General features: G+C 40.2%; 1 protein-coding gene across 6 annotated transcripts in view; it reads right to left on the reverse strand.

Moving 5' to 3' along the window:
- STAU2 (staufen double-stranded RNA binding protein 2) overlaps positions 1 to 27,848 on the reverse strand; it is a 491,304-nt gene that overhangs the window by 154,239 nt on the left and 309,217 nt on the right. For all 6 annotated transcript variants that reach the window (XM_073631810.1, XM_073631809.1, XM_073631807.1 and 3 more), the window contains one exon: positions 9,041 to 9,348. In XM_073631810.1, the coding sequence (XP_073487911.1) occupies positions 9,041 to 9,348 (308 nt within the window). The remainder of the gene's footprint in view (positions 1 to 9,040; positions 9,349 to 27,848) is intronic.

Genomic DNA, 27,848 nt, shown 5'->3' on the forward strand with positions numbered 1-27,848 from the left:
AGGATCCCTTTCCATTCTTCAGCTTGTCGGGACCATTAAATGAGGTCTGAGTTTCTGGTGAGTGTACATTTTGAATACACCAGTGGTTGTTTACAATTGGATCATACTGTATATCATTGGCACAACTGGGTTGCATGCATCACTTGTGTCTATGACCTCTTATAACACTTGAGGTCAATGTATCTGCCAATGCTGATACCGAATACAGTGGCAAGAAAATATATGTAATCCCCTTTAGAAATTATGTGAAATTAACTGTTTTTCTGCAATAATTCACCATAAAATGTGATCTAATCCTCATCTAAGGCTGGCCATACACGGAGCAAATTTCTTTTCTGCAACCATGGGTAAGTGGTTGGAAATAAATTTGCATGATTCCTCCATAAACACAGACAGTGTTGACAGCGAACCAGCTGAGATTCAAACCGTGTATAGCTGGCCTTAAATGAGGATCAGATCACATTTATGCCAAATTACGGCAGAAAATAAATTAAGGGGTTCACATACTTTTTCTTGCCACTGAAGACAGGAAAGGCAAAAATACCACCCAGGATGGAGAAAAGGGAGGTCTCACTTCTAGTGCTGCAAGTTTTGTTGTCTTGTTGGACAACTTTGCTTGTGTATGATCACTCTGATTTGGAGAGGACTCCAAAAGTGTATATTGGGCACAGACTTAGTGCTAGCATTATTTATGGATGGTACAGAGACTAACTGACAGAGGTGTGGTTATATTCCTGTAAAATTGTAAAACATTATTGTTTCAGGAGATTCCTTTCGCAATAGCTGTTGTTTAAAAGTAAAGTGACATTTAACGCTGGTTTAAAAAAAATAAAATCTATTTAAGTATGTATTAAGTATGTATTCTTAACTCAAAAAGAATCTTCTATTTGATCTCAGCCTCCTTCAAATCTCCATAGTCCATTTTACTGCTGCTGTGATTACTAGAACTCTGGCTGTTTTTCTGAGCCTCTGCTCTGGCTTCTGTAATGAGACGCTTACCTGATTCACTAAGTATTAAAAGCTGGCAACAGCAAACAGCAAGCTGTTTAAGAAGAAGGTCAACAATGGCAGCCCATGGATTTCTCCCAATAGTTTACATCATTTATTGATCCCTGGGTTGATACAGTACAAAAGAACAATTCATGCCAGCCCGTCTCCCTTAGGTGCTCACATAGTCTAATCCCCTGCCACACGTATACGAACAAAAGGCAGTTGTGGAATATGTACAGACATTATAGGGAATGTATTAAAACTAGAGCAGCCAGAATCTGGAGCAGTTGTGAGTGGCAACGAAACAGCATCTATCTATCTATCTATCTATCTATCTATCTATCTATCTATCTATCTATCTATCTATCTATCTATCTATCTATCTATCTATCTATCATTTTGAAAGCTTAACCGAACAAGCTGAAGACAGGAGATGCACAGCTGCTCCAGTTTTGATAAATTGATAAATTCCCCCAATTATGCTCCGCCACAAGAAGGTTTGTCCGATTCCAAACACATTTGGGCTGTATATGGGGGCCCTTCAGTCTTCCGATGAAATAAAGGTATACAGACTAGGTTGGATTATTTCTTCAACAAGAGCTGTGTCACAGTGACAACCAGTCACGCACACACTTGTGTTTCTAGGAAATAAGCACATACTTGTGTGTCAAGGGATCCTTTGGACGTCAGATCATTATCTACCTCTCTTCTTATGTTTATTCACAAGACTGTACAGATTGGCCACGTGGGATAGCAGGCTGGTGAAGCTGTACAAGTCAGTGGAGCCTGCTACACGACTGTAATGTTGAAGGCAATGTTATTTTTACTGCTTTGGTTAGTGCTTTGTGTATTGGGCTACCGCCGTCATTACAGGCTTACATCAGCTGGCAATACTGAGCACCCACCAGGCTCTAGTAATACAAGCTGCTCTTGGTGTCCTTGAGTTCACCAACGTTTACACAGTACCTTTTCCTAGACGTAAGAAAACAACTGGCATGAAAGCTAAGGAAGGAAAGCTTACGTAAATAGATCACTGCGCTTTGTACTTTTTTTTTTAAATAACAGAAGCTCAATATGGTTAGATATGCTCACAATTTCACATAAAGCTCTATGTTTTCAGCTACATGACCAAGGAATGATATAATGATATATATATATATATATATATATATATATATATATATATATATATATATATATATATATATATATATAAGGTATGAACAGTGTTAACTGCCAAACTATTTGTAATTGTATTCACTTAGTTTTGTGATGCAGACACCCCTCATTAACATCACAACTAGATCAAAGACTACACTTAAATTGGTTGTAAAAGTACAAGGTAATTTACCTTCATGCATTCTTTGCATGAAGGTAAAAACCTGTGTGCAGCAGCTCCCCCAAATACTTACCTGAGCCCCCTCTCGATCCAGCAATGTCCATGAGAGCCTTGCCTCTTCCAGGGACTTGCACTTAAAGCGGTAGTAAACCGATGCAGTAAAAAAACCCATCCAAGCACATTATGAAATACTTACCTTAAAACGAAAACCCTCCAGAGGTGCCCTGTCACTGCTGAGAGGGCTTCCGTCTTCTGGGTTCGTGAGTGGCTGTGATGACGTCACTCATGTGCATGGTTACGGTACAGTGCGCTGAACATCAGGAATGGCATGCCAGACCTTCAGAGCGCATGCGCCGGTGACATTTCCGGCTGCATCCAGGGTGAATATCTCCTAAACGGTGCACACGTCTAGGAGACTTATTTATAGGCTTACTTGTAGGTAAAAATTACAAAGCAGACTGCCTTCTGCCCTCCTGTGCGCATGTTGACTAGAATAAAAGGTGTTGTCATATCGGGTTTTCTCAAGTTCAGCCTTAACGTGAACCTGTGTTAAAGTGAACCTGTCCATATATGGACAGGCTGGTTTAACAGAAGTCAATCTTAATCAGTGCATGATCAGTGATGAGTATAATCTGACGACAGTGAAGTCTTCCCGCTGTCAAAATACAATAGCTCCACGGGAGGGATTCCCCCATCCACATCGAATATGTGAATGGGGGAAATAATTAATTTTCTTTCATTCAACCTGCTGGTTGAACAAAAGAAAATGAATCATGTATGGCCTTGCCTAACTTAGATGCCCATATCCTTTTAATTGTGATCTGTATCTCCTTGAGTTCAGGTATAAAGGAGAACACTAAACTGACATGGAAGAAAGAAAGTACCATATTTTTCCAGCCAAGCCAACTCATTTATATAACTGGACAGGTTATGTGTATTACAGAGCATTCAAGGACTTACTGTATTACAGACCATGCTGTGGAGGTTTGTTTCCAAAACAAGACTTCCTGGGATGAACCACTTCTAAGAAAACGCCTTCATCTAACAAACACAACAATTCCTTCAGAAGCATTTTCAAATTAAACTCAATATAAACAAACTAGCAATTTACATGTCATTAACAGCCTTCTCATTATAACAACTGCAACTGTCATGCATTGCCATGAAGGTCTTACAACTTCTTTAGGATTCACAATGTGAATCAGCTTCAGCTAGATAACTAATTTAAAACAAAAAGTTAAAGCCGAGTTCTGCCTGCCCCTTTAAAAATTAAAAGTCAGCAGCTACACATATTGTAGCTGCTGACTTTTAACATTAGGACACTTATCTGTCCTGGAGTCCAGCGATGTTTTCATCGGCTGGTCGGGTGCTGCCGCCATTACGGGTAAGGGAACCCAGCAGTGTAGCCTTTTGGCTTCACGGGCAGGTCCCTACTAAGTGCACTGCGCTCTCTCACTGGCCCAGCAGAAGGGGAGGAGGAGGGGGACCTTTTATAGCAATGTTAAGCCTTTTTTTTAATGTTTGTTTGTGAGTATGACTTTTGTTTTTACTATTTAAATAAATTTTATCTTTGGTAATGCACAAGGTCGGTGCTCCTCCCTGTTTTTCTATATAGTAGTGTATCCCCCAACTGTGCCCTGTAGGTTCCCCTCCTGAGAGCCTCTACAGAATTACAGGACATTTCACCATCCCTTAAACGCAACTGTCAAGGGGGGAATTTTTTTATTTTTATTTTCAGGTAACAATCCTTTTAATATGGAGTAGCCACAAACCAGCTAAAACTTGCAACAGATTTTCCTGCCATATATGAGGGTAGGAATCCACAGTGCAGTGAAATTTACTAGCGGTCTGTCCAATGAGCAGGTTATAAACATGGAAGTAACTAAATCAGTATCCATCCCTCAAATGTGCAGCATAAAATTTCTAAAACCATGGATATACTTATCCCCAACCCTGTGTCATGCTTGAACAACTAAATGTAAAACAAACAGTCTAAAGCATGGTGCTTGTCCCAATTAACACCCTTTACAACTATAAAAATGTGACATTTAATTACATGATACATTCCGAAGTTCTGACAACACTCATTAACATAACCTCTGGGCTTCACATTCAGATTACATGCCACACAGAGGAAATTGCACTTCTGTGTTGTATGAAAGCAAACAAGGAAAGCACAAAAATCATAACACTACTACAAACCAACTGTTCAATTTACACAGACTGCATGACAAAATTAACAGTCATAGCACCTACCAGTATGAAAAGTTGTACATAACATGCAGCAACACTGGCAATTTCTAGAGAATCGATTTCTCTGCCATAGAGCTTCTACCACCTTTTTTGCAGCACGAGGCCAAGACTACTCAGCTATTTCTATCTTTGTAGCTGTAAAATAACTATTTGTGAGCAGAAAAAGAAGGGTTTAACAAAAACCACAAGTTGACTTTCAAAGTGTTTACTGGGATTATCGCAACACTGTGAATGCGCGAAGCCGCAACAATATCTGGCAACTGCAATAAAAAGCACTCAAAAAAAAAAAAATCAACTGCAATAGAAGGAGAATGAGATTCTTCTGGATAGCACGCTCTGTCTGGTAAGCCTCATTCACACCAGCAGTGGCATGCATTTGTTTATATGCATTTAAAGAACATATGTAAATGCATATAAATATGTGTAATGATTTTAAATGGTATAATTCACACTATATGTTTACCTGTAGCTGCATTTAGGCGCATTTGGGACACTTTCATTTACAAAAAAATTTTAATCTGTGTGTCCAGGGGTAGATTAGATGCTCTGAACACATGTAAACACAGGTACATTTCAACACAGAAGAAAGTGATCTGGGAAGTAAAACGTTTATTTATACTTCCAAGATCAATTTCTCTGCGATTAAATAAAACAAAAGGAGGAAAGTCTGAAAGTAACCTAACTAGGTAATCTATGCACATGACCTTTGATCTTCAACTCTTAACCTTTTTTTTTGCTGTTACCTAAACCTGGCTTCAGGAACCTGACTGTGCCTCACCAGCTACCCTGTCACATGGTGGCCTCCGCTGTACTCACTCACCCAAACCCAGTGGAAGAAAGGGAGGTGGAGTTGGAGTCCTCCTATACCGCAAATACCTTTTCAAGAGCCTCTTTTGAAGCTCACTGTAGTCAATATTTGTTGCCCAGTTTCTTTGTCATACCTCCTCGATGACTTTTCTGCTTCGGTATCCTACTTCCTCTCCTCTGAAATACCCTTTTTTAAAAAAAATTTGGTGACTTTAACATCCCTGTTAATGTCAACAGCCTGGCTACCCTCTCAATTCCTCAATCTAACCTCATCTTTTGACCTAACACAATAAAAACACTCCTACTCACTCCAATGATAACACCTTTGACTTTGTATTCTCCTGCTTCTACACTCCATTCAACCACTCCAACATACTTTTTCCTCTCACTAATTATTACAAGTGTCAGTTTGATACTCCTTGTCTTTAACCTGCTATCCTTCCAATAGCTACCTGTAGAAACCTTTTCCACTTTAAACCTTCTCTTCTCTATTCTTCTACTGATTACCTCTAAAGCAAAATCTCACCACTGTCCTGCTTGCACATGGCCACTTCTGTCTACAACAGCTCACTCTCCTCTTCTGTGGACACCGTTTCTAACCTTACCACATAAGAATTAGGCCCTGACCCCTACATTCTTAGCAAACAGTGTGTGGCCTACCAACGCAGTCACTGCCTAGGACATTGCCAATCATTTAAAAAACAAGACAGGTGAAATCTGTGATGAGCTCTCTACTGTCTAGATATCTCTTTAAATGTGAGAACACAAACACCAAAGTCTTCTAAAGGGTCAAAGAAGGCTGGAGTAAGGGCAGAGCTCACACAATTAAAATCCCAGAGATAAATCCCCTATCCAGGAACTGCTTACATTTTTATGATAAACTTCACAAACCTTTTAGTTAGCAAATGTGAGGAAAGATGTGTTTTAAAGCAATTTGAGCCATCAAGAACCGCAAATATTATTGCACTTTTTTTTACCAGAAACTAAACAATCTACCACAAGTTCAATCAACCAACAAAATTCGGTCAATTGTGAAGGTGAAAATGGGTTCAATATAGCTTATTGAAAGATTGATTTAAAATGGAAAAGGAAAGGGAAAAAACACAGCTATTTCGACATAAGCAATATGTTTTTTCTACATCATTTGACTAGGGCAACCTTAATTCCATTTTCATGCAGTCGATTGAAACCAACATTATATGAATTCATATGCTTTGCAATTTTGACAAAGAATGGAATTAAAAGTTTGATTGTTCTATCAAACTGCCATGCATACGGCCAGCTTAGGGGTAGTCCACTTCAAGTCATTATGTCATTATCTAACCCCCTGTAGGAAATACAAAATATCAGAAATTACAATTTTTTCTAATATATGCCTATTGACAATTTGCACAATATAAGGAAGAAATCAGATAAACCTCTATTCTTTAACTTTTCCTTCTTAAGCTCCAAGCATTCTGTTTTGGTCCCAGAACTTGTGGATGAAAAATGGTTCCTGGAAAGAAGAACCTCCTTTTGTGGAACATGCCATAGCGGAGCTACAGCCATTTGAAGGAGAAAACAATATCCTTGGCCAGGAGGGGGCAATGAAAACAAATTCTGCCCAATCTCTATCAACTTCTATCATTGCCATTTTTATGGCAATGGGACTATTTTTTTAATTCAAAGGGAGAAACCTTCATGGTTACTGTTTGTGGTAAATACATCTATGACTAGACGGACCCACCTGGAAATGATCTGATAAAGAATTTGTTGGTATTCTACCTGGTCCAAATCTTGGTGGCTCAACATCATCTACAATATTTAGAGATTCTTTCAGATAAACTAGTAATATGGAAAAGCTATTCTGTTCATCTCAGGTTCTCCAAAAGATTAAAGACACTAGAAACATATTGTATGTCCCTCTGTGTATGTTGGTAATTGACAAGTTTATATGTTGTTTAAAAAGACTACCATTGCCTCTCAATGGGGCTGAAATCTGTTCTAATCTGCCAATAATTTTCTGTGGCTGCGAGGATATGTTTTCTTCAACACTCACTGTTGGCTCTTAAGATCGATTAGAATTTCAGACTTTAGCCTCTCAATCGAAAAGGCTGGTGTCTGTACTTCTTTGGGAAGTTTTTCAACTGACTTTCACTAGTCCAGGGACTGAAGAACCCATTTAGGTGGCAAGAGGGACTCATCATGAGATTCGGTTTGTCTATCTCAGGTCAGCAGAGTCCTGAAATGGAAATGGGCCCACCAAACTGCAGTATACCAAGTGGAGAAATAGCAAATCTAGTGGACCATTTTTTGTCTGTTGAAAGTCTGGTATCCTCTGCATCAGAAAAAAAAACGGTTTGCTCAAATAAAAGGTTTTTAATCTAACCCATTTTTGACAGGGTTTCAATCTGATTAGAGGTCATTCTCTCCATCCACCACAAACAGAATATTGCCAAGATAGGGAATAAATATAATTTGCTGAAGTCTCAAAAATGCTCCACTTCTACCATTACTTTGTTAAAGAAAAAAACAAACTACATGCAGAAGCACGAAACTTAATTTTTTTTTTTCCCCCTAAGACATTTTTTTGTGACATTGGATGAAAAGCAAAAAAGATTATAAACCTGATAGATGCATATTAATATTAAAAAGGGTCTTGCTACATCTTGTTCGTGGAGGAGGATATAATCTCTATCTTGAACTTTAACATTTTTGGAAATATGTTTAGGCCCCATAGATTGCAAAATAGACAGTATGTCCCTATTTGGTGTGCCGACATTATAGAGGATATAGAAAAACACATTCCACCTAATTTCATGATCAAAATGATAGAGGATCAGCAGTTGTTTTTACCTGCCAGGAAAGGGCAGGGAGAGAAATGCCTGAGAAATCTCTTCCAGGGAGCTGTGCAATATAAAAATAAGAAAATCAGATGTTGCTCCTGTTCCTAGGAAGCACATATAGGAGCGGAGAGTTCATTCTTTTTTTACTGTTCTATGCTTAGAGTAGGTATGTTTGGAGGAGGAAGCAAAAATTCAGACGTAATGCCATGCTGACCTGGCAGTATTTTCAGCACTGATAACAAGACCTTTAAACTCAACCACAAATATCAATATTATATTCCCTACATTAATATACATTTACAATTTAGCCGGTTTGTGCAATAAAGCCTTTAGTAAATTGAACATTTAATTTTCGACAAACAGTGCACAGTAATAAAAGAAAATAAAAATACAACTCTTAAGCATTAATTAATTGACTCCTAAAATTTATATTTCAAATCTGATGATAGATGGCTGGATTAAACACCAGGTACACCTGTGCACTTGTCCACCAACAGCAACTGTTATGAGGAGGCGCTCAATTTTCCAAATGGATTTGTTATATATCTTTTGCATTATAGGACATAAACAGAGATGTGACATTTTATGGTTAAGGGAGAAGAGAAGGGAGGTGCATCAGTCCAACTGCTGGAGTCCAGTGAGTGACTTAGAATAATCATGAAAAGGTTCCTTTTATGGGTAATTCAGAAAACAGTCTAGTAAAAAAAGCAGTGTGGCTGTAACCTTAATTCCAAAAACTTTGTTTGTTGACATGACATAGAAACAAAACACAAGGTATACATGGATTGGCCTCTATTCATTCAAATATAAAAATAGATTTCCTCACCTGCATGCCCTGAATGCCCGCCAGATACTCCAGCTGTTTAGAAGGCTGCACAGAGGACGTGGTGCAAGTCTTGTTGTTCCCTGCAAATCCAATAGCCTCTGCAGTAGGGGAGCTGCCATTGGTTAGGAGCTCCCTGGCAATTGCAGCAGTGCAACTTTGGCCTACTGGAGTGCTAAAATATGAGCTGGATGGTTGGCTCAACTCTTTGGATGACAGATAGTTGACAGCAGGAGCAGGCACCGTTTTACTGCGACTGGCTTCCATTTCTTGATAGACATCAGGAGAGAGATGCAGTATTCCCTTGGGAGCTAAAGAAAAAGGACAGCTGTAAGTTTTATGACAACAAAGACAATTTCATAACAATAATACAATTGCAAACAAGGTACAGCTAAACCCATAGAAACCGTATAATGAAATGAAACCTATTATTCGCAGCTATAAAAATGTTTAACCAATGTATTTTAGTTGAAACAATCCTGTACTGTACTAGAATATGTAGGCTGTCACTGCTGACCTCCTATCATACTAACCTCCTGATTTCAATACATTGAGTCACTGACCCAGAACAAGTTAGTGATAAAGACTTCCGACTTTATCCAAATCTTTTGATCTGCACACTTGTATCTGATTGGCAAAACCAATAGGTGAGAACAGCAGCCAGGCAATTAGTATTTTCAAGAGGTGGTCAGCAATAGCAGACTACACATTTCATTTAGCACAGGTTTACTGTAATCTGAGACCATGTATCAAGAACTCAAAGGGATGCAGAAAACAATTTTCATGGGGAAAGCCCTTATTCTGATAAATACACCATGGTCCAGTGCTATCTCAAAGCCCAGAACCTGCCTTTCAGGTTGCTTTTGGTCACATAAGACTGCATCCATGATTTTAAAGCAGCTTTTTAGTACTTTTACAGTTCTAAAGTCAAATGCTTCCACTAAAACAGTGTTTCCTGAAGTCTGACATGTATGTCTGTAGACATGGTGTTATCTGGATTTTGCAAAAGCATTTGACACAGTTCCCCATAAACGTTTACAGTACAAAATAAGGTTCGTTGGCATGGACCATAGGGTGAGTACATGGATTGAAACCTGGCTACAAGGGCGCGTTCAGAGGGTGGTGATAAATGGGGAATAGTCGGAATGGTCAGGGGTGGGTAGTGGGGTCCCAAAGGGTTCTGTGCTGGGATCAATCCTATTTAATTAATTCATAAACAACCTAGAGCATTATACAAGGCGAAGCCACCTTAAAGACACCTCTTCAGATGTAAGTGACCAAGGGGAGTAGTTAAGAGATGGAAGGAATGGCTTAGCCGCTGATGAAAAATTAACATTTGCACATCTTAAACAATGACTGAGATCACACAATTGGGAAAAAGGTATAGTGTTTTTGAAAGAGCTGATGCAGCAGATTACAAAGGTACATTTACAAAGAAAAGTTAGAGGAGGTTTGAAAGATTTTGTCCAAAAGGATGTTGCTATTAAGGGTTAAAGCACTAGAGGTGACGAAGTAACAGTATGAAATGGAATCCTCTGTAAAGTTTAATGAAGGTTGGTACAGACTTGGATTACCAACAAAACAAGCATGGTAAACTATTGCTGCAAAGGGAAACAGTATTTGATGGTTCTCAATGAAAGGCCTCCATGTGAACAACTGTGATTGATTGTACTAACTGCAAAGTGTTTAATAAAGCCAATACCAGGGAGCAGATGTGTGTCTGTTTGATGTATTAATGACGAAAAACAAACATTAGGCATTGGCCTTCCAGCACTTTCCGTGGTTTTGTGTGATCCGCCCAACCATCAAAATGATGTCTAGGACATGGGCTTGGATAAGATTCAGACACATTAAAAAAATAAAAAAAACCAAACACAAAAAAAGTATATCCTGTGGACTGCATTGTTGGGCAATATCATTTGACTATGACATGGGTAATTAAAAGCATGCTTTGTTTACAAAAGTGAAATTCCATTTTCAAGAGTTGTTTTAAGTAATTTTAACATTGCTGCCCGCTATAAAGTCATGTTCCAAATAAAGGCATGCCATTTACTTGACATGCTTAGTTACATTTTGAATGGAAGCATATGGGACCACCAGAGCAGGCTACCCAAGGATACTGGGACTTGTCCTGCTGGCTTATCACTGCCAGCTTCAGTCAGTTTAGACAGCCAAGTGTACCACTCACATTTAGAAATCCAATAGGAAAGTAAAGAAATTACAGAAGCAGGATCCTATAAAAAGGTTGGTTCACCCAAAACAGAAACAAGTCTTTGACATTGACTGATGAGTTTAATGTCTTTCTATTTATATGCCTCAGACTCCTGCTGTGATACCTCAGTTTTCAAATTGTCACACATGCCTACAAGTCCATATAAATAACTTTAATAGAACAAATTCCACAATCTGGTCACCGAACCATTTACTACAGTCCCTGCTTAGAAGCAATTCACAGACTTATGTTCCTACCATATTCAGACATGCACAGGCACAGATGAACCAGTTTCGGATGGAAGCCAAATAAATGATCACACTGTCTTTGGGTTGTCAGGGTGATTGTAGCTGTATTAGTGCACTTGCAACAACACAGTTATGTACTGTCTGTGATACTTTGTGTATTTGCACCAACAGTTACATTTTCAGGACAAGCTTTGGGGATATACCCCCTTCTTCTAAGGTCCAAGAAGTACGGTTTGGAGTGTGAAAAAGGGCACAGCTTGAAAGCTTGTCCTGAAAACGTTAGTGCAAAGAAGGTATCATGGCGAGGACCCAACTGTGTCGTAAGGGGAAATTCATTGCATACCATGTGAATTGGACCAGCTTTCACTGGAGCCGGTTCACACATGTCCAGGGCGCCACAGTCCATTTCTGAAAAGAGTCCTGTGCGATTTTGGGTCCGGTTTAGGAGTGAATTCAAGTAAAAATTTGCACCTGAATCGCACCTAAACCAGTGTACAAAACTGCACCGGAATCCGGACTGCATACGTAGCTGGACATGTGTGAAACTAGCCTTAATCTACTGGCAGCCACATTCTATGACTAATCTATCTAACCCTGTAAAGCAAAAATCACAGCTGATCCGGTCTGGTCCCAAGCTGAGCTGTCAGTGGATGCTTCTCTGTGTAGGTGTGTGCTGGACAGGCAGCTAACAATGAAAGCCCCATAGTAAGTCTATAAGTAACGTCACTTCCCAACTGTTGTCGGCTGTCTCTTCTACACAGGATCCGCTCGCTGGAGACTGGATCGGCTGCAGAAAGGGTATGTAAAGCGTTTTTTGTTTTTTTTTTGGTCTTAGAATGTGGCTGATAGTAAATTTAGAGTTAGTTTTTACCTGAACTTCCACCTTAAAGTGATTTTAAAGCTTACTTTTTTTTTGTGAAAATTTTAAACATGTAAAAAACAGAGGACAGACCATATCGGCCCCATAAAGAATGGGGAAAGACATCTGGTTACAAAGGATGGAGAGATGGCGAAGGTATTGAATGTATTCTTCTCCTCAGTATTCAGTAGGGAAGGTGGGCTTCAATAACCAAAACTGCAGTGTTTATCCTTGTGACTAGGGCTGCAACTAACGATTATTTTCATAATCGATTAGTTGGCCAATTATTGTTTCGATTAATCGATTATTCAGTTAATAACCTTTAAAAAAAAGTGTGGTGTATAATTTAGTTAATGTGTACAACTTTAAAAAAAGGTAATTTATTCTTAAATATCTCTATACAGTAGTAAATATAAATAACCAACTATATGGTTAGGAAGCAAAATATCGAATCCACTCTGAGCATAACAGACAGAAGAGATATACTGTATATACTATTAGCGGAGATATACTGTATATACTATTAGAGGAGATATAATGTATAAACTATTAGAGGAGAGATATACTGTATATACTGTTAGAGGAGATATACTGTATATACTATTAGAGGAGATATACTGTAAAAACTATTAGAGGATATATACTGTATATACTATTAAAGGGTGAATCTGGTAAATATCATCAGACTCAGTGATCACATTTTTTTTATTAAAAACAAAAACAATGTCTTCCTTCAAAAAAAATGTAATTTTAAGAACTTCGTTCTTTCATTCAGTGAATGTACAAAGATTTTTCGTCTGAACATTCTCGTCTGAAAATTGATCCGTGTGGCCAGCATAAGGTTCAGTACAGACCTATGCAGTTTGCTTTTCATCTGTTTCTGCAGTGCTTTTTGCTGTGCGATTTGATTTTGGTGCACGTGATTTTGCTGCAATTTGTGTTTTTGCATTTTTTTGGCCAATTTGTTGTTGGGCAGATTAAAAAACACAAATTGCTGCAAAAACGCATTCCATTCTTTTCTGCAGCTTCTCTATTGAAGTATATTGAACCAAAAAAAAGCACCGTTTTGCGTGAACGTGTCCCATAGGAAACCATGTGCATGAACTGCAGTGCGTTTCTGCAAAAAAGCACCAAAAAACACAGATGTGAACCAGGTCTAAGATGTTTAGTAACATAGTGGGGTGAAAAAAACTAAAATTAGCCCTTTATAGTAGAAAAAAAAGCAGATAATCACTACTGTAAGGGGTTAATTTTTTTTAGTGTAGAACTGTGAAAGTAATATTTGCAGTAGCGATTATTTGCTCTTTTTGTACTATAAAGGGCTCATTTTAGGTTTTTTTTAACCCCATTATGTTACTGGCCGATTAATCGAATATAAAAATAGTAATCGATTAATTTCATAATCGATTAGTTGACGATTAATCGATTAGTTGTTTCAGCCCTACTTGTGACACATCACAGAAAGCACCTCCATGGCTAATAGATGACAGAATTAGAATTAGACTTGGGAAACTTAACATTAATAAATCACCAGGACCAGATGGCTTGCACCCGAGGGTGCTTAGGGAACTCAGTCAAGTAATTGCCAGACCATTGTTCCTAATTTTTACTGACAGTCTACTGACTGGAATGGTACAGGCAGATTGGAGAAAAGCCAATGTAGCACCAATATTTAAAAAGGGCCCAAAATAATTACCTGAGAATTACAGACCAGTTAGCCTAACATCAATAGTATGCAAGCTCTTGGAGGGGATGATAAGGGACTATATACAAGATTTTAGTAATGAAAACAGTATCATAGCATAGCAGTAATCAGCATGGAATCATGAAGGTTAATAAATGGGTTCTTGCCAAACCAATCTATTAACCTTCTTTGAGGAGGTGAGTTGCCATCTAGATAAAGGGAGGCCTGTAGACGTGGTGTATCTGGATTTTGCAAAAGCATTTGACACAGTTCCCCATAAACGTTCATAGGGTCCGTACATGGATTGAAAACTGGCTACAAGGGCGAGTTCAGAGGGTGGTGATAAATGGGGAATACTCGGAATGGTCAGGGGTGAGTAGTGGGGTCCCACAGGGTTCTGTGCTGGGACCAATCCTATTGAATTTGTTCATAAACGACCTGGAGGATGGGGTAAACAGTTCAATCTCTGTATTTGCGGACGATACTAAGCTAAGCAGGACAATAACTTCTCTGCAGGATGTGGAAACCTTGCAAAAAGATCTGAACAAATTAATGGGGTGGGCAACTACATGGCAAATGAGGTTTAAAAATGTAAAATAATGCATTTGGGTGGCAAAAATATGGATGCAATCTATACACTAGGGGGAGAACCTCTGGAGAAATCTAGGATGGGAAAGGACCTGGGGGTCCTAGTAGATGATAGGCTCAGCAATGGCATGCAATGCCAAGCTGCTGCTAACAAAGCAAACAGACTATTGGCATGCATTAAAAAAGGGATTAACTCCAGGGCTTGAGAGGGGATATGATTTCAATTTACAAATACCATAATGGTGACCCACAATAGGGATAATACTTTTTCGCGGAAGGGAGTTTAACAAGACACGTGGCCACTTATTAAAATTAGAAGAAAAGAGTTTTAACCTTAAACTACGTAGAGGGTTCTTTACTGTAAGAGCGGCAAGGATGTGGAATTCCTTTTCACAGGCGGTGGTTTCAGCAGGGGAGGGGGGGGGGCATCGATAGTTTCAAAAACTATTAGATAAGCACCTGAACGACAGCAACATACAGGGATATACAATGTAATACTGACATATAATCACACACATGTGCCAGTGTACACGCACAGCCAGTGTGCATAACAGCTGATAGGCAGAGGGAAGTATATATGACAGCAGAAACCAATGGGGTCTCTTCTGTCATAAAAACCCTACCTATCAGCAGGGCTTTTTTTTCCTCAGAATAGGTGCAGGTACTCCCCCCTTCTGAGTTACCCCTTGTTTGCACCCCCTACCCACCTCTGAGCAACAACCCTTACCCACTTCCCAGTACTGTCCCTTTTAGAGAATACAGAACCAAGTATTATTCTGTGGTGCTAATGGAATTTGTTACTGACAAAAAAAGCAGCAAAATAGATCCCCTGCAGCCTGCACCAAAAGACCTCCCAGCAGCCAGCAACAATAGATCTCTCTCTCAACAGTAGATCCCTCCGAGCAACAACTGCCCCCCCAGGAATATAAGACCCCTACCAGCAACAATAGACCTTCCCAGCAATAATAGACCCCTCACAAAAATAAAACCCCACCAGGGAAAATAGATCCCCCAGAGGCAATCTTCAATAGACCCTGCAGCTCCCCTTGCCATTCCCTACATTCAGTGCTGGAGGTGCCAGTACTGGGTTCCCCCTGAGAAAAAACCCTGTCTATCAGCAATTTGGAATTTACCACCACTCTAAATGTGGTAAGTTTGGCTGATCCATGAATTATTGTCTTTAACAATAGTAAAATCTGAAGAAAGTATGATAAAAAACAAAAACATTGCATGATTCTGTAAACTGTGCCTTAGATATATTTTATAAACCCACAACTTAGATTTTTTTTTACACCCGCAGCATTTATCTGTAAGAGACATCTTTGACAAAACTGTCAGCCAAAGCTTATTTCACAGAAGTCAGATGCGAGGAAACACCTTCACAAACATACAGTGATCAGTGTGCAGATATTCAGCTGATAAAACATTGGAAAGCCTATCAAAGAGAACACACAAAAAAAAAGCAATCTCTCCCCGCAGGTACAATACACATCTTCACCCTGGGAGGAGGAACGGATTCAAAGGGTGTCAACACAATTTGGTGTTCATTATGCAATCCATGATGCACCCCGCCATGCACATGAATACGTGCAACAGCTCTGCAAAGGATTATCTGGAAATCTACATGGCATATCAAAGACAGAACACTACCATGCAGGGAAGACTGCTCTCTAATCACAGAGCTCACTTCCAACATTTTCCTGATGAACTACTGTGAAAGGAAAGTGGGAAAACAACGTTTAGAATAAAGGCAAGCTTTTGTTCTTTGGTACAGAAAACGATTAAAGCTGAACTCTAGCACTGCCATCAGTCAGTTGTACAAGCTCCTCTCCTTCACTGAAAATGCATACTGACTTCACTGCATATGGAGAATACTATAATATTATTATTATTATGCACTGTGCCTTCATCGAAACTCAGCACTGTGGACATCATCTAGGGTAGTCTGCATAGGAATGCCCACCTCCCCACACTGGCATTCACCCATCAAGGCATAAATCCTCCCAAGAGCCAGTCTGCTGCTTGCATCAGGGCTGAGGGCTCTTGGCAGGAGTACTGAGGCAAGGTGCTGTGATGTCTTCGGGAAGCTATGTACAGCTTCCCCAGCCATGGTCTGTCTGCACTGCACAGAGAAGCACAGAGACATCGTGATGTCATCACTGGGTCTAAAGTAAGGTATGTAATGGAAACAGAAATGTTTCATTTAAAAACGTAATTAGCATTCTAATGATAAAGGAAAGGAGGGCAAAATATAAACAGAATAAACCAGTGTATCTAAAGTCAAGATTTTTTTCATTTAAAGGGGTTGTAAACCCTCAGGGGTTTTCACCTTAATGCATTCTATGCAATAAGGTGAAAAACTTCTGCTCTGCAGCTCCACCCCCCCCTCCCCCATGACAGGGATGTGGCCCGAGACTGTCCATGGATGCAGCAGCAGGACTCGGGAGCACGCCCGCACGAGTGCCCCCATGGAATGCGGCTTTTCCCGTGGGTGCACTCAAAGAGGAGGAGCCAGGAGTGCCGCCGGGGAACCCTAGAAGAGGAGGATCAGGGCTGCTCTGTGCAAAACCTTTGCACAGAGCAGGTAAGTACTGTATAACATGTTTATTGTTAATAAAAATGAACCTTTACAATCACTTTAAGGTTTGGATCTGTTTTGTATTATATTCACAGAACACAACGCGTTCTGTGAATGGACAAGGGGAGAGGAAAAGCTAAACATCAGCACATCAACACATACTTTCACTGTACTAAAGACGCAATGTTGGACGTTCAGCTCAGATTAATAAAGTATTCTGAATCTCGGTGTTTCAGCATTAATGAAAATAGGATTTTTACCTTAAACAGCAGCTACAGTATCTCACAAAAGTGAGTACACCCCTCACATTTTTGTAAATATTTTATTATATCTTTTCATGTGACAACACTGAAGAAATGATACTTTGCTACAATGTAAAGTAGTGAGTGTACAGCTTGTATAACAGTGTACATTTGCTGTCCCCTCAAAATAACTCAACACACAGCCATTAATGTCTAAACCGCAGGCAACAAAAGTGAGTGCACCCCTAAGTGAAAATGTCCAAATTGGGCCCAAATTGTCAAAATTTAATGTGGCCACCATTATTTTTTTGCACTGCATTAACCCTCTTGGGCATGGAGTTCACCAGAGCTTCACAGGCTGCCACTGGAGTCCTCTTCCACTCCTCCATTACGACATCACAGAACTGGTGGATGTTAGAGACCTTGCTCTCCTCTACCTTCCATTTCAGGATGCCCCACAGATGGTCAATAGAGTTTAGGTCTGGAGACATGCTTGGTCAGTCCATCACCTTTACCCTCAGCTTCTTTAGCAAGGCAGTGGTTGTCTTGGAGGTGTATTTGGGGTCGTTATGTTGGAATACTGCCCTTCAGCCCAGTCTCCGCAGGGAGGGGATCATGCTCTGCTTCAGTATGTCACAGTACATGTTGGTATTCATGGTTCCCTCAATGAACTGTAGCTCCCCAGTGCTGGCAGCACTCATACAGCCCCAGACCAGGACACTCCCACCACCATGCTTGACTGTAGGCAAGACACACTTGTCTTTGTACTCCTCACCTGGTTGCCGCCACACACACTTGACACCATATGAACCAAATACGTTTATCTTGGTCTCATCAGACCACAGGACAGTTACAGTAATCCATGTCCTTAGTCTGCTTGTCTGCAGCAAACTGTTTTTGGGCTTTCTTGTGCATCATCTTTAGAAGAGGCTTCCTTCTGGGACGACAGCCATGCAGACCAATTTGCTGCAGTGTGCGGCGTATGGTCTGAGCACTGACAGGATGACCCCCCCACCCCTTCAACCTCTACAGCAATGCTGGAAGCACTCATACGTCTATTTCCCAAAGACCACCTCTGGATATGACACTGAGCATGTGCACTCAACTTCTTTGGTCGACCATGGCGAGGCCTGTTCTGAGTGGAACCTGTCCTGTTAAACCGCTGTATGGTCTTGGCCACCGTGCTGCAGCTCAGTTTCAGGGTCTTGGCAATCTTCGTATAGCCTAGGCCATCTTTATGTAGAGCAACAATTCATTTTTTCAGATCCTCAGAGAATTCTTTGCCATGAGGTCCCATGTTGAACTTCCAGTGATCAGTAGGAGAGAGTGAGAGCGATAACACCAAATTTAGCACACCTGCTCCCCATTCACACCTGAGACCTTGTAACACTGAGTCACATGACACTGGGGAGGGAAAATGGCTAATTGGGCCCAGTTTTGACATTTTCACTTAGGGGTGTACTCACTTTTGTTGCCAGCGGTTTAGACATTAATGGCTGTGTGTTGAGTTATTTTGAGGGGGCAGCAAATTTACACTGTTATACAAGCTGTACACTCAATACTTTACATTGTAGAAAAGTGTCATTACTTCAGTGTTGTCACATGAAAAGACATAATAAAATATTTACAAAAATGTGAGGGGTGTACTCACTTTTGTGAGATACTGTATCTGGACCTAGGATAACCATCCTTGCAGGTAACCTATTGTCATGGCTATGCAATAGAGTTTTCTGTCAGCTTACCTGTCTCCATGTGTTCATCTCTAAAGACCAGCTGCCTCTCACCTGACTGGTTTTATAACCTCTCCTCTAAACATGGCCCCACCCCAGGCCCTATCAGGGAACCCTATATTAACCTGTGCACTGCAAGCCAGCAGTGCTGATCAACCATTGTGTGTTAGCTTTTGTGTGTACTTGCTGTGTTTCCTACGTCTGATTCCAGTTATCGACTTTGGCCTGTTCTTAACTATTCCTGTCTTCTCGTGTCCCTGACCATCCCTGTTTGCCTGTGAACCTGAACCTTGGTGTGAACTCTGTTGTCCTTGTCTGCTTGTGGCCCCGACCTTGGCTTGTCCCTTACTTTCCTTGTTGTTCCAGCCTGCTGCCTCCTTCCTCTTCTCCTGTAGTCTACGGTGAGCGTGAGCTGTGAGACCCTGGGGGCCGCGACCTAGAGCCAGACTGCAGCGCAGTCCATCCTCACCACTAGAGGCTCTGGTGAACACCCGCTGGCTCTTAGACTTCGTGCCCTGGGGAATCTATGCTCTAGCTCCCAGTGGGATCTGTGTCAGTGATCCAGTAAGACATGCTTCCTGAAACCTCCCAGGGTTCAATCCGCAGCAGTCAGTCCTAGGGTCCACTACCTAGCTGTGCACTTCTGACTCCTACAGAGTGCATCTGTCACCTAGCCTCAAGGTGACCTGAAACCTATTTGTAAACAGCAAAAGTCAGGAAAACATTTTCCCTGGAGTTTCCATTTAATGACAATTTTTCTGCCTTTAGGTTGGTTTCAGTTACAACTCTGCATCTTTTGATCATGATGTTACCTCTCCTTTTATTTTTTGTTTTTTTTATTTATGACCAGCCCTACTTATGTTTTTTTTTTTTAATTTCTGACCAGCCCTACTTATGTTTTTCTTTTAAATTTATGACCAGCTTTTTGATTTGTATTATGCGTATACCCTTTTCGCTGGAGTTTCTTCCTCTCCTCAGTCCATTCTTTCTATATCAGAGCCCAGTCGCTCAGAAATTTAACATGGCTATTTAACATATTGTTTCCTGTTGTTGAGTTATGTCATTCTTTTAAGGCTGTGTTAACGAATACTGTATTACATACTGCATTTAAACTATACTGCACAAATCTAAGACCTGAACCAGGATAAAATTACTTTTTCTCTACATGAGCATATTATATTGTATATAATGAGCATATTATATATAATATGCTCTCTACATGAGGATATTATATATTTTTTAATACATACATGGGATTGTGGTTTTGTTTGTGATTTTAAAAGTCTGCATCAAGCTATATATATGCACAGTTCAAATTTTGTCCAATTTCTGAGCCGGGTATAAAATGATGGGCTGGACAGTGACTGCATCCTATCAGATGCAGTCACTTTTTGGGTATTCAGGCAGCTGCGGGTGCTGTGGCTGCCTAAACACAATATCACTCATTGGGGCTGGGTTCACACTGTCTTTGGATGGTCCGGTGTGTCCCTGTTCTCCGTTTCAGGGATGAATCGGGCCGGAATTTTTGCCTGAATTTGGACCTAAAATGGAGCCAAAGACGCACAGGACCCTTGTGCAATCTGCTATGCGGCTGCCACGGAGCTGTGTGAACCGACTCCATTGAGAGCCAGTTAGTCTCCTGTCATGCGAATTGGATGCGGGTAAACCCACATCCAATTCGCATCAGTTTGAACACAGCCTAAAGGTTTCTCCTACATGCATTCACCTTGAGCGGGTGTGACACATTCTTATAATGTAGTATTTCTGAATAAGCTCATGGTGAAACGCATTGAAGAGACTACTTGTTACAAAATCATTAGCTATATTTTTCAAATTTCAATGATATAAGTTTATCCAATGTATAGAATATGTCACAGACCTACTGCATGTACAAGGGATTTGTTACAAGCATTTATTTACCCTAAAATAGTTGAATTATAGTATATTTTTGATGATTGATATACTTTGTAATAAACTATCTTTTATTTACTATGTGTTCCATTTTGTTGGCACCTATAAAATGCCGTTTCTAACTTTGCTCCAATACTTGAAATATGCACTCACTGAAAAACAAAATAAATTCCCTATTATCTGCAGTTTTATTCCACAGTCTTGTATTAACCTGATTAAACATACATTTGAACTACATTTGCCATCATGAATGTAAATAAAATGTTGCTGAAATCAGCACTTTCGCTACCATTTCACATGCTGCACACAAGTGTGGTGTAAATGGGATTAAATAGCAAACACTTTGGCACAATGCTTTAATCACAGCTTTACATAAGTAAACAGCACACCTTAGCCCCCTTTATACGAACAGAAACATTCTCTGCTGTTGTCAGTGTGCTATTACAGGAACAGGATTAATTCATTCATATGGAACAAATACGTTTCCAATAGTGCAAACCCCAAATTTCCTGTTTTAACTTCTGGACTAACCAATGTTGGGCTCTTTGGCCAAAACCTGTGGCTGGATATTAGTCCCCATTCACACCTGAGCGTTTCGCAACTGGAAGCTCCAAATCCCTCAACAAGCCAAATTCCAGGCTTTTCCATTGTTCATATTTGAGCATATGGGTTCCTGTAACTCAATGTCTAAAAGGTACACAAGCTACTTTTGAAGCAGAATTGAACCCCATTGACTTTAATGAGAGCATGTGTGAAAAAATGCACAACATAAAGTGTTAAGCACGTTTTTAAGAGTTTCCAAAATAAAAGTATATGAGCAAAAAAAACACATGATCCTGTCAAAAAAAAGCTTGTGTAATACTTTACATGCAAAAACGCACAAAAAAACCCTCTAACTTGCCTACATACGTACGCTCAAGTGTGAAGGTGCTAAGGAACAGCCTGAATGAGAAAATAATTCCTTTTGATGCTCAAATATCCTATCCAGCTATATACACTATATTGTTAAAGGTATTGGGACACCTGCCTTTACACGCACATGAACTTTAATGGCATCCCAGTCTTAGTCCGTAGGGTTCAATATTGAGTTGGCCCACCCTTTACAGCTGTAACAGCTTCAATTAGTCTGGGAAGGCTGTCCACAAGGTTTAGGAGTGTGTCTATGGGAATGTTTGACTATTCTTCCAGAAGCACATTTGTGAGGTCAGGCACTGCCGTCGGATGAGAAGGCCTGGCTTGCAGTCTCCACTCTAATTCATCCCAAAGGCGTTCTATTGGGTTAAGGTCAGGACTCTGTGCAGGCCAGTCAAGTTCCTCCACCCCAAACTCGCTCATCCATGTCTTTATGGACCTTGCTTTGTGCACTGGTGCGCAGACATGTTGGAACAGGAAGGGGCCATCCCCAAACTGTTCCCACAAAGTTGGGAGCAAGAAAGTGTCCAAAATGTCTTGGTATGTTGACGCCTTAAGAGTTCAATTCACTGGAACTAAGGGGCCAAGCCCAACCCCTGAAAAACAACCCCACACCATAATCCCCCCTCTACCAAATGATTTGGACCAGTGCACAAAGCAAGGTCCATAAAGACATGGATGAGCGAGTTTGGGGCGGAGGAACTTGACTGGCCTGCACAGAGTCTTGACCTCAACCCGATAGAACACCTTTGGGATGAATTAGAGTGGAAACTGCGAGTCAGGTCTTCTTGTCCAACATCGATGCCTGACCTCACAAATGCGCTTCTGGAAGAATGGTCAAACATTCCCATAGACACACTTCTAAACCTTGTGGACAGGCTTCCCAGAAGAGTTGAAGCTGTTATAGCAGCAAAGGGTGGGCCAACTCAATATTGAACGCTATGGACTAATGGCCCCGTACACACGATCCGAATATCGTACGAAAACAGTCGTCCGAGGAAGGATCGTACGATATTCGGATTGTGTGTACACTACTTTCAACAGCCGACCACGACCGTTCATCCGATATTATTCGATCGGACATACACGAAAATTTTCCTCGTACAATTCCAGATCGTACGCTTTTCGTTTAGTTAGTATAGTTGTCGTCTGAAAATACAATACAAATACATTACAACACATGACATCACTTCCGATTTTTTGTCGTACGAGAATTTTTCGTGACTTTATGTAGCTATTCAATTTCTACTTGCGACTATTAAGCGAGAACGGTCGTACGAGGCATTAGACTGGGATGACGTTAAATTTCTTGTGTGTGTAAAGGCAGGCGTCCCAATACTTTTGACAATATAGTGTACATGTGCATGTCAATCAATTAGCACAAACAGTCTAAGTTCATCCTTAAAAAACAACCCACTGGCCAATAAATTCTAATCTGGCTACTAGGAAGATAGTAACCTGTCTTACATGCCCCAAAGCCGTGTTCAGAGAGAAGTGTACTGGTGTAATTTACACATAAGCATGCCTAAACGTGCATATGTGCGTAATTCCAGCCTAATGGCTAGAACAAATTGATAGTCCAGCCAATAGAATGAAATGACGTACGTATATAAAAGTGCATAAATACGCACCAGACCGAGCATTTTTCACTAGATTTTTCTGCCAGCCTGGCAAAATGATAACGTGTAAATGGGCATAATTTAATAAGCCTGTGTGCATGAGGCAGAATTGTTATAAAACCCCAACAACAAACTTCTCTTATTTTCTCAAATTTGGTCTGTTAAATATACCGCTGAAAGTGTCTTGTTCTATCTATTAAATAAGTGCAAAAATACCTGACCGATTCTGCCAGAAATCCAGTGCTGTCCCACGTCCTCTGCACTGTTATCTCAAGCAGTCTTTCCAGCTCTGGTTAACTTCAAAAAGGTTACCTCTGAACCACAGAACAGCCCCATGTTAGGAAGAGTAGAAGAGGGGGGGGGGTGTTCTGTAGTCCTAACACTTCCTGTTTTAGGCTGACAATGCTGCTCCTTAAAAGGGTACATACACTGAGTGAGCAATGTCACCCAGAACAGGAAGTGTTACTGGCAGGATCATCAGATGAAAATGAAGAGAAATAAAACCTGAAATAAATCGAATGCAGCTACTACATCTAAGGACTGATAAGCTGCAAAATAAAGGCATTTTTGTTATTTCATTTCAATAAACTTTATTGGAAAATTGTACTGAAAGAAAACAGGACTGTCATTGCTGAGCTCCTTGTTAAAAATTCTAGTTACCTGGCCTCTTGCTTCCATGCCACTGAAGGCTGCCTGACTTCATGTGCTGCATAATTGTTCCAAACCAATGATTGTGAAAGTGCTCAAACTAGAGGCAGCCAGGAGACTAACATTCTCAAAACCAGGTAGGAACAACAGCCTCATATAACCTTTAATTACAGGTTTCTATTGAACAACAGATTTTTTGAATGATGTATTCTTCACCAAATTCAAAAAAGCTCAAAATCGTTGTTCAGGATGTGTGGTTTTCAGAGTACAAAAACAGAAGCTGGCTATGTACCATGCAAAAAATAACTGTCATTAAAAAATAATGAAATCAGTGTAGTACATTTGTATACATCTGGGTATAGTTTAAACTAATTATTATACATGGTTGATGTCTGATCTGAAGCAAGCATTCATTACATGTTCTTTCTATAATACTTTGAATATAGATTAACCTTTCATAAGGACACCTATGCCATACAGGTCATAAAAATGTCAAGTTTAGAAGACATCTAAAAGGTAAGGTTCCACAGTGGGGTGGGGTACTAAACTATCAGTTCTATGGCTTTATGTAACAGGGAGCCTTTTGCAGCATGCCCGTCTGACAGAATGGCTGCCATACACACGGGCCAAATGTAGGCTGGTTTTTATTGAACTGGACAATGTCTCCCCGAAATTTGGTCTGTGTGTACTAGATTTATCTGAAGAGCTATCACAAATGCCTTTTTTATACTCTTCATACAGGCAGGTAAATAGGTAAATTTGAATATTTGCTTAGCTGTTGTGTGTTACTTGTAGAATTCCATGTAAAACATAGTTACATAGTTGGTAAGGTTGACTAAAGTCACAGGTCCATTTAATTCAGCCTTTAAATGTGTATGCGTGTGTATGTTGCTTTGTATACTGTGTTAGTGGGGGGGGTACGGCGGCAAACAAACCTCCCCGCCTCTCTTGCAACGCCAAGAACCCAGCCTCCCCTTCCGGTAGATGGACAGGAAGCCGGCCTTACCCAAAACTCCCTGGCCAATTGGGTCTCAGGACCCGCTTCCTGATTGGCCAGGAGGAGAATCAGGAAGACAATAACGAATATTAATTCACTATGGTCACACAACTGGGCGGGCTCAAGGCGCAGGGCTCTGCGCCCCAGCACACCCTTTTTGAAGCCAATTAGAGCCTCAGGCTCCAATCATGTGCTTCCATTCCAGTGGTGGCATTATGGGCCACCACTGGTTAGCCGAGAAACACATCTAGTAATTGTTTAAGGTATCTACAATCATTAACTAACAGCAAAGCACCCCTTACGCAGTTTTAACTTCACTGTGTGGCCGTGTGTCTTCTCCATAGGCCTTAAATTTGTTTGTTTTTTTGATACTACGATCACCATTGAAAGATTTAAATTTTGTGAGCATATGCCCTGTGATAGTGCGAGGTCCTATCACTATAAAAATGGAAATGACAAAGGGTTCACATATATGCAGAGTGCAGGGCTCCAGAGTATAGAGTATGAGCACAGAAAACTGCTTTTACAGCTTTCTCTGAGTTTTGGTGTGGCAGAATTGGGTTTTGTAGAATTCTAAGGGCCAGTTCACACCATAGAAACCCAGTCTGGATGCATTCCAGGTGCTGACGTCTCGCGTGTTCCGTGTGTGGACGGGTGAACGCTGTAGCCGGCCGGCTCTTGCTACTTTTATGCTTGTATTTTCCTGATACAATGTAAGTGCAGTTTCTTTTTTATGAATAAACTAGTCTTCTGGATTACGCTATGTCCATTCCTTCTTTTTTCCTGGGGAACCCCTGAGTGATATTTGTTCCGATACCTTGGAGGTGTATGTGGAAAGTTTTTCTGGGACCGATCTCCATGCGGTTTGGTGGACCATCGCCTTCCAATCATCCCTTCTGTTTAAAGGCTCCGACCGGGTCAAGGTCACAGGCTTACCTGAGCTTGCCTTGTGGTAAGCATGTAATTTTACCGGTGTTATCACAGTGGTGCGGTGGAGGATTCATTTGTTTACCCAGCAACATCACTTTGGAGATATTACTTTAGATCGTTTGACTTTTTCACTTGCATCTGGATGGACTTGATTGATACCCAGAGCTGTTTTTCTATTTTATATAATTTAGTATATGGGTTGGTTTCACATACATGTACCTGTATATGACATTAATATTGGCACTTTTTATGCTATTTTTGGTGTACATTTTTAGGTTAATTAGCGCTGCTTTTCTTTGTTATTATTTCAGTGTGAGTTAAAAAAATGGGAGCATTTTGTGGGCGTGGTAAATTCCAGTATGACTTTGTTGTTTGTTGCTCCAAATGGGGAGGTGTGGTTTAATGGGTGTGGCTACAAATGGGTGCATGGTTAATAGAGAGTCCCTGGATTTCTTTTTGAAAATCCGGTAACCATATTTCAGGGTAAACTTTATTTGAAATACAACACCACTATTTATCACTGTTCCCTCCCAAACTAGCGAACCTTATTATTATAATTATTATTATAACTTGCAATCTCTATATCAAGTTGGAACTAAACATTTATCTTCCTGTATTCTTCTTTTACAATAGGTAAAGGATTATTTCTGAGGCCAGGTGCTACAAACGCAATGGAGGAAATTAACTGATTATTGGCGGTAAACTTGCTAAGTGGTTAACTCTGCTGCATTACATTTGATCCACAGCAAACCCATACTGGTATGGAACATTTATGTGCTCGCTCTGTTATTTTAGGCTTCTACTAGATATGCTAATCTCCAAAACCAAGAAGGATTAGTTACATGGATTCTGCCCTTCTAGAGAGTGTGGATATGTATGTTACAATAGATTTTAGGAACAATAGATTTGATATTTTTTTGGTGGGCAGGAAATAGTATGAATGAATCAACTTCATGTTAAACACTGATGAATAAAGCTGACATAAGACTATATTCACAAAATCTGACTGAAAAGCACTGCAAAATCCATCCATACATACACACTATGTCGGCAGACAGTTTGTACTGCTGGCATATTAAGCAGACTCAGACACAGCAGGTCCTCACATTATGTAAGACTTACTTACATTCCAACATAATGAGGCAAAATAAGAAAACTGAAGCCATCTGGCATGTCCTAGGCCAATGTCAAGTTGGGTAACAGTAACCTGAAAACCTAGCCAATGTCCACTACAGTGTAGAAACATTATACAGTAATGATAAAACAGCAATATAAAATAAAAAATACCTAAGAATCAACATGAAAACAATTTAAGCAAAATTTGTCCATATACAGATCTACTGTGCTAAACTAAAAACAGAAAAAAATAAATGTTGCAGCATATCAATTCTTTATTTTGGTGGCTGCATTCATTTTCTTTTTTTTTTAGTATTTTTTAAATCTTATTTTCACTAGATGATCCGCCATGGAGGAGCAACAGGGACACCTTTGAACAGCAGTATTGTGAATCTGTTGTAAGGAAGTATTAGATGCACTAGTAGATTTAGATAAACTTGTGTTTTTTTCTTAGCAAGAAAACACAAGCTATGGAATCAAAAACGATGGTTAGCCACATTTTATCACGTTTACCGGAGTTAGAGCGTTTTTACAGCT

The sequence above is a fragment of the Aquarana catesbeiana genome, linkage group LG05, assembly GCF_042186555.1.
Source record: "Aquarana catesbeiana isolate 2022-GZ linkage group LG05, ASM4218655v1, whole genome shotgun sequence".
Classification (NCBI taxonomy): Eukaryota; Metazoa; Chordata; class Amphibia; order Anura; family Ranidae; genus Aquarana; species Aquarana catesbeiana.